At 43.3% G+C, this 12,232-nt stretch overlaps 1 protein-coding gene across 1 annotated transcript; it reads left to right on the top strand.

Annotated features, from left to right (window-relative positions):
• The first annotated feature begins 283 nt into the window (after positions 1 to 283).
• On the top strand, positions 284 to 10,394 carry LOC109474307. Its single transcript, XM_019774596.1, has 8 exons — positions 284 to 387; positions 1,737 to 2,610; positions 6,680 to 6,803; positions 7,239 to 7,395; positions 7,739 to 7,969; positions 8,365 to 8,466; positions 8,868 to 9,059; positions 9,395 to 10,394. Exons 2-8 carry the CDS (start codon positions 1,808 to 1,810, stop codon positions 9,691 to 9,693), a joined length of 1,908 nt encoding a protein of 635 aa, XP_019630155.1. The 5' UTR covers positions 284 to 387; positions 1,737 to 1,807; the 3' UTR covers positions 9,694 to 10,394.
• The last annotated feature ends 1,838 nt before the right edge of the window (positions 10,395 to 12,232 follow it).

The raw sequence follows: 12,232 nt of genomic DNA on the forward strand, positions 1-12,232 counted from the left end.
CCTACTGATTCCACTGCGCAATATACGTCTACAAGGCTTACATCTCACACGTACACCCCTTTATGATAAACTTTGTGCTCAATGGTATCGCCCGACCAGCAGCTTTTCGTGTTCGTAGTCTTTGTTCCATGACCTTTAACCTTTACGTGACGTGTCACCCATAGCAACGGACAGGTGCCACACCGGCGTACACAATGGCGCCCGGGGGCACACAGTAACACCATAGAGGGTGACATGGCAAGTCTAACGCCTCATGAATAGTACATGACTACCAGTGTTCCGTCTAGGGTGACCTTTAATATTACACACCATTCCACAATCAGAGGTGCTTCATTCGCGAGGGATCTAGAACGAAGAACACACACAAAGGACGTGACGACCATTAAGGTAAGAACGTCTACATTATTACATGATAAAGTATGTGCTACACTCAATATAAATTAATAGTTAGTGCTTAGTTATAAACCTGCATTTCTCCTGCAGTCTCTTAGTGTCTCTGACGAAAGTTAGTGGACGCTACCTGAAACGTCTGACCGTTTCCAAAATCATATATACCCAGTTGCTTGAGTAACTGTTTACGAGCGTAGTTTTATTACCTGGATGTCTAACCTTCACCGATGTATGTGTTACACTGTGTTAGACTCCATATAGCGAGTTTGATATTTTTTGTAAACGGAAGGCTACTGAAACCACAGCACGGCACATTTAGAGATAGCACTTATTCTTCTGTTAGTAATACATAAAGATACTCAAGAAAAACATAACTTATGTGCTAATCTACAGCGACTCGTATACATATAACCATAAATATCATATGTCGTATACTTAAAATGATGTTAATGGGCAAGATTTAGTGGGAGAAAATTAGATTCTTAAGAGTGTCTGTTGCCAGAAAAAATGCTAATAGAATTAGTATTCACGGCAGGTTGCTGGAATCTGATTATAACTGTCCGCTGTCTTTCTCTGCGTCGTTCATAACTCATTTATCGTTTCCTGCTGGCTGTCGACATTATGCAGCAGTCAACACAAACCTTAAGAGAGAATACCAAAATAATATACATACAGATTTAGTATACTCTGTCCATACTAAACATCACGATACTACAAGATCCTGGAACAAAAGCTCACTTCCAGGGTAGCAAAAATAATGCTGCAAAGGGGGGATTTTGGCAACATAAAAATGTTATTTTAACATTTAAGGCAATTGACCCCCATACCCACCCCTATTAGATATCGCTATGTGGGCAATACTATCATGACATAGACCTCGTCATTATTTGATCTAAAATGCTGACTGCATGTACATGTCATAACCTTTCAAATTGGTACCAGTGTAGTGAATTTGTAGAATAGTGGTTGCACTGAACATCACCGTCTTAGTAAAAGGCAGGGGATCGTATTTCCTTTCATTGAGCCTAAATCCAAGCGTGCAAATATTTATTAGCCATTAGTAGCCGAACTCCAAGCTATAGAAACGTAATTTTATCGCTAAAATTCTCTTCGCCTCGGTCGGTCCAAAGGTTGAAATCGTGAGTATCAGTGTCTTTATACTCGTGTATAATGCCATCTACAAGTTATATTCAACTGCTCTATCCATGGCCGTAAGGCCGTAACAATGAAATAGGCGACAGTTTTGTGTGTCACATTTTAAGGTAAATGTTTATCAGGACAACACTTGTGCGCTGTATTTACATAACATGTAGAGTGTGACGTACTACTGATTTCTTTATTTGCAGAGGACAACTGTTCTGTAACCAAAGGTAACGAAACTCTTTGTGGCTGGTATTCCGGATCCGTGCCGAGTACAATGGGGAATATTGTCTCCAAAAAGGGAGCTCGCTCCACCATGCCTTACGAGGAAGACCACGACGGCGAGCAAGATGAAAAAGCAGTCTTTGTCTCAAAAGGAAGAGTTGCACTCTCACCACCTCCAGCCGAAGACGATGAACAAGGGGAAAAGACAGCCAAAAAGCCGCCCGAAGATTTGGAGAAACGAGAGTTCACGTCAGATCTCGCGAGACTTAGAAAAGAGATGGCGACTTTGCACAGCATGACGGACTTCACGACATCTGAATCCACCGAACCTCTGACATTTCTGTTCGACATCTACAAATTTCACAAAGACAAAGCAAGATTCATAGGAGAAGAACTAAACAGACTCGACCTAGCGGGACTCTTCTGTAAAGCGTGGAAATCACTGCACGAAGTTGACCCTTTGAGAGAAGAAGTATCAAAGACCAATCTAAAGAAACTGAAGGGCTGTTTGTGGAATTTTACCGACCAGACGCCAGCTCTGTGCGAAGCGTTAGGGAAAACGGAAGCGTTTGAACTTCTTCTGTCAGACCTGAAAAATCCGGAACTTGACGTGGACAGTCTCAAATCTCATGATAAGAGATACCTCATGAAGGGCAACTTGGGTATTCTACTCAACTCAGTACGTCTGTGTACAGACAACAAGGCCGTATGTAGAGAGGCAAACGCGGTGGAACTTCTCACTAAATATCTGAGTTCCAAATATTACATCATCAAGACAAAGGCTATCCTGACGCTGGCATATATCGTCAACGATGACGAAAACGACAAACTCAATGCCTCAGTCGAAAATATCCGGTAAGATAACAGATTTATTTATTCATTCATTCATCCATTTACTTACTTATTTATTTACTGATTTTTGTAAATAGTGGGGGTAGTTACATTGAAGTCTATGGGCATAGGCATAGATTTATAACTACAGTTTCAGTTTCAGTTTCAGTTTTATTGCAGTCAACTTGCCTGTACACATAAATTTGTGCCATGAAATACGTTGACAGTTACATCAAAATGCAGTAAAAACACTGGGCTCTCAGGAACACGATTTAAAACGGTACATTATTATATTAAAAACGGACATTGTTGTACATATATAAAAACAGCTAAAAAGCGAACAAATATAAACAGCAAGTACAATGTATATCAGTTCTCATCGCTTAGCTCATGTTGTACAGCTTAATGGCTCTGGGGAAGAATGACTGTTCATGTCTCTTAGTACGGCTATGTGAAGTCATGACATGTCTCACTCGTCGGAGGTCATAGCCACTATGCAGTGGACAGGATATAAAACAGTTCAGTGGGTTATCCTTATCATCTAGGATATTCCGGAAGACACGTAGTGTTGCCTGGTCACGCCTGGACGCCAAGGTCGGCAAGGAGTTCGGAGAAATGCCCATTATTCTGCAACAGCGTCTCTGGACTCCTTCGAGAGTGTAAGCCAGACGATTGGGTAGACCCCCCAAACGGGACTGGCGTACTCCAAGATCGGACGAATAAATGACACGTAGATCTGGGTGAGTACATCCGTGGAAAGTCCAGCTTTCCTGGCGGCAGCGAGATAGTAGATTCTGGGTCGCGTCTTAGATAGCATGTACTGAACATGGGCGTCCCATGTAAGGTCCGCAGAGATCTGTACACCAAGAAGCTTGAACGTGACAACCCTTTCGATCTGCTTACCATCTACGGTAGGGTGTGGGGGAACGGGCACATTCTCCTTCCTCCTCGCGCTGACAATCATGTCCTTAGTCTTACCCCCATTTGTTGCCAGTGAGAATGGCACAGACCACTCAGTGATGGCGTCAAGTGCCCTCTGTGTTTGACCGGGAAGCGACCCCATTAAGAATTCAGAGTTAGTTAAATCGTCAGCATACTTGACCGGTAACACAGATGACGGTAAGCAGGTGTCCAACGAGTTAATACAAATGACAAAGAGCAGTGGGGATAGCAGTCCACCCTGAGGCACACCTGCCAAAACATCATGTGGTTTAGACAGACAGGATCCCCATTTGACCCGTTGGGACCTGCCCTCCAGGTAACTGCGTACGGATAACCACAGATCCCGCCTCACACCGAAATCTGCCAGGGTTAGGAGTAGTTGACCGTGATTTATGGTATCGAATGCCCGGCTAAAGTCAACAAAAACCGCGTGGATGTCTAACTTGGGATTGCTGTTAAGTGCCTCATGCCAGCTTTGAAGGATGTGAATCAAAGCTGTAACAGTGGACCGCTTTGGTAGGAAACCGTGTTGTGACTGTAGCAGAGTGCTCGCGGTGTCTTGTAAGAGTAAGTCACGCAAAAGACCCTCGTACACCTTGCCTACACAGCTGACCACAGATATCTGCCGGTAATCCGTGGGAAAGTTCGGTCTTGGCTTCTTAGGAACGGCTGAGACAAGTGCTTGCTTCCACTGCAGTGGAAAGGTGCAATGTTGCACACAAGAGTTAAACACTTCACACAGGACAGGTGCCAGTTCCTCGTGGAATAGCTTTAGCACCCACGGAGGAATGTTGTCTGGACCCGCAGCTTTCCGCCCGTTCACTGTTCTCAGTCTAGACTTGATCAGACCGATACTGAAGGAAGGTAGAGTATTATGCGACAACTTGTCAGATACGTCCTGGTCTGTAGGTACAATACGGTCCACCTGGTTCCACACAGAAGCAAAGTGATCAGAGAGTGAGTTACATTGACGTTGCAAGGAATGAAGATCGGAAGACTCGGTATTCCTTTTAGTGTCCCCCATTCCTATGAGATTTTTGACAGACCTGTACCACTGCCCCGAGCTGGAGTGCTTCAACTGGTCCACCTCATTCTGATAATACCAGCGCTTTGCATTCTTAATCAGCTTGGCTACAGTAGAACGAAGTTTGGCGTACAAGGCTGTGTTGCCCGAGCGGAATGAGTCCTGCCTCTCCATAATGTGCTGTTTTATGTTATTAGTCATCCACGGTTTATCGTTCTTGGTGACCCTGGATTTCTTCTTGGGCACAGTCCTGTCTAACATCTCTTCCAAAAGTGAAGAGAGGACAGCGACCTTCCTCTGTGGATTAGGTGCGTCGAACACAGGAGTAAAGTCAGTTGTATTCATGAGCAGCCCTAATCGCCTCATCCCATCAGGAGTGCAGCGTCTCCGAATGATGTATTGTGGCGGAGTAGCAGGCCAAGGCCCCGCCGACAACAGAACAGTTTGATGGTCTGAAGTGCCGATCGGCGGTAGATGGACAGGAGGTAAGTACAGGCCTTGTACGTTGGTAAGTATGGAGTCCAGCTGACTGTGACCCCTAGTTGCACGGTTGACAACTTGCTTCAGTCCATACCTGGCACATAAGGACTGGGAGTTGTACTTGTTGGTGTCGCCCAGAATGATTATGCCAGGGTGTAAGTAGTCCCTCTCGATCTGTACAAGACAACGACCGAGGTAGTCATTAACTTCGTCATCACTTTTGTAAGTAGTGGATGACTTTGGAGGATTGTAGAATGCAGCGATGATCAGACAGTTCAGACCACGGGGGAGTCGAGCCGGTCTGACCCAGAGCCAGAGCGCTTCATGTTCGTCACTCTCAAGGTCAGAAAGTCTTTTGTGACGAAGTTCGGGAGAAATGTACAGGGCAACTCCTCCCCCAGAGCGCGAGACTCGATCACGTCTGTGGACAGCATAATCCGGAAATGAGACTAGGGAATCAGGAATATCGCTGTTAAGCCACGTTTCGGTCACAGCAACAATGTTGACTTTGTTAGCCAGACTAACGGCATGGAGTTCATCAGTCTTGTGACGGAGCGAGCGAACATTAGCAAGAAGGAGAGCAGGAAGACTCACCACACGTTTCGGCGAACGGATGAGAGGAATGCGTGTCAGAACCCGGTTAGTAGGGCCTCTTGTACACACATCCCGATTGTCCAGCACATGAAGGAATGTTCCTAATTTGCATGTGTGTAGCGGTACATGACCTGGCTCCGACATGGGCGACTTGCAATTGAATAATAATGGCCTGTTACCTACAACCGTAGGAATGTCACGTTGAAAAAGTCTGCCTCCCCTCTTTCCTCTCGCTCTGGTCCGTAGCCTCCATACACCGAGACTGAGAAGGTGCTCCTTAAGATGAGGGTCGGATGGTGCAGCCACTCGCTTTAGCCCACGCAGGAAGTCCATGGAATAGTGAAACAGTGTCCGTGACCAGGTAGCCATGATTGGCGTAGACTCCACAAAACTCAACAAAAGGACGATGAGAACACGTCAGAGAAAGTCCAAATTTGTGTACAACCAGCCTACAGCATTTCATAGAGTCTTCCCACCTACTAAGATTCACCAAATTAAGAACTGACACAGTTAAAACTGAAGAAATTACGAGAAACAACGAGAGCCACAAAATGTGCGGCTGCCATTAAGGCGCCACCTAGCGAATTCATTGTGATACAGAAACGCCATACATAAATCTATAGGAGGGCTCTGATGTAGAGGAACATGTGTGACAATGACTTTAAACTTGTAACAGATTTAATATGCTTATGTTTTAGTCAAACATAGGTCTTGGTTTCTCTTAAGTTCTTAACTTTTTTGCTATTGACTACCCACATGGTTATTGGGCCAAATGCACTACAGTGTATTATATTTCTATTCGATTTTTATATTGTATATGTATACGTTTGCAAAGATGTGCCTTGTGTTAACTGAGAGCATGGGACATGTCACTTTGTACAATAACGTATTCATCCATCCATCCATCCATCCATCCATCCATCCATCCATCCATCCATCCATCCATCCATCCATCCATCCATCCATCCATCCATCCATCCATCCATCCATCCATCCATCCATCCATCCATCCATCCATCCATCCATCCATCCATCCATCCATCCATTCGGCAGGTTCATCCTGAAGTTACTGCGGGCGGCCCTGGAGCAGCCTGATCACCGGGCCAAGACGTACAACTTCTCGGCGTCGGAGCTCGTCAGCGGCCTGAACGAACTCGCGAGCAACGACGGCAATAAGGTAAACAATCACGGCCTTACATGTCATGGATTAACATCGTCCTAGATCCTAAATGCCTTCTGACGAACCTAGAACACTTTCCATTCTGACGAACCTAGAACACTAGAACACATAGAACTGGAAGTTGGACCGTGTACCATGTAGAGTTTTAACCTATTTTACTAACTGACTCTGTGACTATTTTTCACGACAACACTTCATAACAAACATAGAGATAAAGTCAGACAGACATTTGTTGCAAAATACATGTAAATGCCAAGGCCGACATTGACCAAATTAGAACAAGTCAATCCATATCTAAACTATTACTAGACTGACTTGAACTGCCAAAGAAAAACAGATCTCACAACGTTGTCACATATGCATTTTGACAAGAATCTACCGACAGAAAAATTTATTTTAGATTTAGTTATTCTTCGATTTTTATTTCTGCAGGTGAAAATCGTGGAAGAAGGAGGCCTGACTCTTCTGTACCAGCTTCTGTTGGACGGCAGCAGTCTGGAGGAGAACATACTCGCCGCGAAGGGACTGTGGATTCTCGCTTTTAACAAGAGCAACAAAGAAGCCATCAAGAAGACAGGCTGCGTTGAAGGTACCTAGACGTAGACGTACTCGTATATGAATGGAAGCATACCAAAGTTGTATCTGTTTGAATAGAGTACCTTCAAGTGAAATTCTATTTAAATGTCTTTATATAATTGTATGACTATATTGGGAGCAGGATACTGGAGTTTTCTTTTACACAACCGAGGTTTTGTCACCTAAATGTTTACGCTTACGCTCCTCAGAGCTTCTGACTGGAGTTCTGCTTCTCGCCGCTGTATGTAGCCGATATAGGTGGCGCTTTTGCGGCTAGAACACAATTATTATTCCAAACGTGGCTGAGTTTGTAGTTCCCTGATAATGTTGTTATTTATCGTTGATTTATTTCACAGCACTGAAGGCGCTACAGCGCAAGACTACAGATAAAGAACTGAAAGAGGTTTGCGCCGGTGCATTGTGGGAAATCAACGGTGGCGGCCATGACAGGTCTCTGACCAAGACCACAGCAGAAGGTGGTCACGTGATGATCAGCTACCAATGGGATGTTCAGCCGAAGGCCCTGGTGGTGAAAGAGAACCTGACGAAGGCTGGCTACAGAGTTTGGATGGACGTGGAACAGATGGGTAAGGAATGTGCTTCTGCGTGTATCTAAACTATATTTATTATGTTTACCGAAGGAAGACATGTTGTTTTTGCTCTGTTTCTTCCTCTTCCTCTTCTTCTTCCGTTCCAAACAAATAAGGTCAATGACCAGGACCAGACGTCTGTCACCATGGTAACTACTGTTGGGTTACATCATGTTGCAATTTTATAGCAGGAGGGATTTAGACTCCTCTCATCATATGATGTTTTTAGTAAGAATTAACAGAGACAATATGCGAAGGTAAACATTATGCATTTGCTTTGCAAATGTTACGATTCTAGTTTTTCTGTTTATTTTAGCTCAGTGCCTTCACTGACCAGCCAGAAAACACATTTTCTTACAATTTGAGCTGACTTCTCCCGAATGTACTTTCAGGTGGAGATATCCTGGAGGCCATGGCGGAGGCGGTAGAGGGCGCTGCAGTTGTGTTGATCTGCATGACTGAGAAATACAAGGATAGTCCGAACTGTCGGACAGGTAAGGGCCCAGTCACATACATCGTACAGTCGTCGTACGGTCGTCGTATGGTCAAAAATTTTTTTTATTATTTAGATAGTCATGTATGTACCCTGCGAAATTAGGCTGCCGTGTTACGGAAAGGGCTGCCTTTCAAATCAGATCCTTGCCGGTGGTTGATTCTGTTACAGCAATACGCTCATTGGTTATAGCCAGTTTGAAAATTATATGACGTATCAAAATCTTACGACCACCTACGACATATGTGAGACAATACACAGACAACACACAGCTTATGATTTAGTACATATCATAAATCATATTTATATCATATTAAAACATATTTGCAACACGTTGTGTCATTTCTTACACGCCAAGTTTTGACAGAGGATGCTTGTGTGTAATTCCGAACTACTTTACAGAGGCGGAGTACACCCACAAGCTGCGGAAAGATATCGTTCCGCTGCGTCTGCAGCCGCGGTACGACCCGGACGGGTGGCTCGGGGCTCTGGTCGGGATGAAACTCTACTTCGACCTCAGTACCGAGGACAGGATGAACGAGAACATGGACGGCTTCATCAAGGAACTTGGCGATCGAGGAAGAGGGGAACGAGGTCAGTATTCCAAACAAAAGCGTCGGGGGAAATTTATATTTGGTCAGGGAATATAACAGTTTTTAAACTATGTAACAATCAAAAAGTGACTACCCTTTTCTTTTGTTTTCGTTGTTTCTAGAATACCAGTCACCATCCATTCTGATCACTGTGCGCATCCGGTTGTTCTTGTATTTGTGTCAGCTAGGGAAATGTTTCTTTGGTCAGAGAAGATTGCAGTTCTATTCTTCGTACGAAAAAAATCATCAGTGGTCGACGCTTCTCTTTGTCAAAGACTTTGTTGAGTCTTTTATATATGTCTCATATATCCTGTGTTTGAATCTTGATCTTTGCAGATTCTACAGACGCAGGTTTTAGCCCTGTTGTACGACACATTGCAGAGGTGCAAGGGACAGCAAAATCCAGCAGCGTTGCATCATGGTCCAAGGATGACGTCACAAAATGGCTCACCGACATAGGTATGGACAGCTATCACGAGATTTTCCGAGACTACGATGGACAGATGATTGTACAGCTTAGAAAGCTATCAGTGAGAGCGCCAGAGTTCTATTACAGCTCATTGAAATCAGATCTTGGGTTGAAGGACCTTAGCAGTGTTTTAAAATTTACTTCGGAGCTGGAGCGCCTCTCATGAATGAGACATAGGAATGTTAACGAAAATTGAGCAAGTCACACGTCAGTCTTCCTTCAGTCAAAGATAAGTATATGATGTAACCAAATATCAATATTCATCTGCCAAGTCATACAACCAACACCTAGAAAGTAAAGAATAAAGTGCTGAAAAAGATGTGCAATGCAGCGGGCAATGCACTCCTGTATATCCAAACTGTGCATCCATGGGCATGCTGCATTATAAAGATATATCAAACACAATTTTCCTCAAAAGAGTGCATGTATGTAACTTGGTGGAGAAATGTTAGTGAGGGTTATCATTGCGTGTCAAATTGGATATTCACAAGAATGCTCCATGATTCAAGTACAACGTCACAACGCCAATGTCAGACATACGCCTAGAAAATGTTATTAGACTTTTCCATCATTAAGAAGAAACAGGGTTACCAGTAAAAAACGTATTTTGAATTTCTTTAAACCTTTAAGATTTAATAAGACTCCGTGTTCAATTGATGAATAGAGTAAAGCAACTTAGCTGTGTCACAGAATTGAATATAGCCTTGCAGGAAGTGAGAAAAGAATATCTACAAGAAATGGATGACTATTGTCTATTAATACTCTATGTGCAATATTCGTGTTACTAGTAATTGTGCAATATGTATCGTATTATTGTGTATTACGTAGCGTTATACTAGCTCAGTGAAATAAATTATGTTACCTTCGTAGAAGAAAAACATACTGTTTTTTGCTTCGTTTCTTCCTCTTCTCCAATTAAAAAGGTTAAACTAGAGTTCCACGAGCTTACATCTTAGCCAAATAATCTTAACGTTTATGATTGACGAATTATAAATGTTTCATTGTCTCAATCTTGCAAATAAGATCATCATTATGTGTTATATCAGTTGCTTATACTCCACCCAATTACAGTCTTATTTCATAACCATAGCATGTCCAGATCACGACAGATCAAAACCGAAAGTTCCGCTGCAGTACAATATCAAGCCACCAGGGGGCCCAAAATCTAATCATTTTGATTAGATACCCACCTACTAAATATCAAATAATCCATCTAACCCTTCTCGAGTTGTGCTGTTGACAAACAGACACACAAACACACCCAGCCACGAAAAGATAACCTTCTTTGCGAGTTCGGTAAATGTGATGTCAAACTTCTCTCTTACACCACTACTTTTGTAACAAAGGATGTTGTTTCTCTACTATGTGGTTTCAACTCAGTATATAGATAAGATAAGTGACTAAAATATATATATTGACTTTGACAAATCAGGTTTCCAAGGCCTAAAATTGCATTGGATGCCTTTAACATTGGAACTCTGGGGTATGCAGTAAGGCTGAAATCTACTTGCTCAGAAATATCCAGGATGTGCTGTTACGAGCAATAATTCGTTCATCATGTCGAGATAAAGCTTGAATTATTCTTTGTTGACCCGCAGCTGAACTGACCTTCAATGCCCTGCTGCATGTAGAAACCAGATGTGTCTGATTATTTTCTGGCAACAACATTTGCTAGTGGTAGTTAAGATTAGTTGGTTTTCCTCGAAGTTGCACCGCGTTTCCTGCAAATACAGACTTCATCGTGTGTGTCAGTGTTAATAAATTGCAAGCAGGAACAGAAAAGCACCAACAGGTGGTGATCAAAACAGCTCATGCTAGATGCAAGGGTCTGCAAAGGGTTTGTCGAAGTGCACACACAAAGAAACATTACATTTTTGTAACCTGTAGATGGTGTGTAGAAATCATACGAACATGGCCTTGCTAACACTATACAAGCAAACATCAATCGTTTTATTTAGTGTATCATTGTTTAGTCATTATCCGGGTTACATCAAACATCATCAAACATCTGACATATCGCCATTCACGCCCTCCTTTTGCCATACACGACATAATACATCTGTGCAAGCGTTAAGAACTTGAAGTGAACAACATCGCCATGTTGCGCCCATTTGGAACAGCAAACCTGGTCGTTGCGGTGTTTTTTCTTTCCTTCAACAATGTTTTCTACCCTGTGAGTGGGGAAGAAGAAGAGGGAGCATGCCCAAAGAACCCGTGTGTAATCAAGGTCATTGCTGCACCAGGGCCCCCGTGACCTCCAGTTAGGTGATTTAATCTGCATTGCGTTTGCCCTGGGACCCAGAATAGTATCGGGCCTTAGCAGTAGGTTAGATAGGCGGACGTGGTGCTTTTTGCTACCGAAGGAAACCGGCTAACAGCCCGATACGAGTCTGGCTGCCAGGGTAATTTAGCTAATACTTCAGGTGGGAAGCTAAACTCCAGGACGCAAGGTACCCCAGAGATATTTTATGTGTTGTCTGAGAACGTACTTTTGTAATATTTACTCTACTTGCTACCAACTGTTACGTCAGACTTTTGGCACGTAGAGAGTATACAATTCCAGGACCCTATACCTGGCTGAGGTATCATAGATTTAAACGTTAATATGTGATGTGATGTCTCAGGCCAAGTGAATTCGCTTAGATGATATGACTATTTTCCTGACTCGGTGTTTTTCTGTGTAGGCCCTCCAGGTCCGGTAGGTG

Source organism: Branchiostoma belcheri, unplaced genomic scaffold (genome assembly GCF_001625305.1).
Source record: "Branchiostoma belcheri isolate BF01 breed outbred unplaced genomic scaffold, Haploidv18h27 scaffold30, whole genome shotgun sequence".
NCBI classification, from domain to species: domain Eukaryota; kingdom Metazoa; phylum Chordata; class Leptocardii; order Amphioxiformes; family Branchiostomatidae; genus Branchiostoma; species Branchiostoma belcheri.

Coding starts and splice junctions, on each gene's coding strand:
- LOC109474307 (XM_019774596.1), top strand. CDS start 1,808: ATGGGGAATATTGTCTCCAAAAAGGGAGCTCGCTCCACCATGCCTTAC. Junction 2,611..6,679: donor GCCTCAGTCGAAAATATCCG/GTAAGATAACAG, acceptor TCCATTCGGCAG/GTTCATCCTGAAGTTACTGC. Junction 7,970..8,364: donor GATGGACGTGGAACAGATGG/GTAAGGAATGTG, acceptor ATGTACTTTCAG/GTGGAGATATCCTGGAGGCC.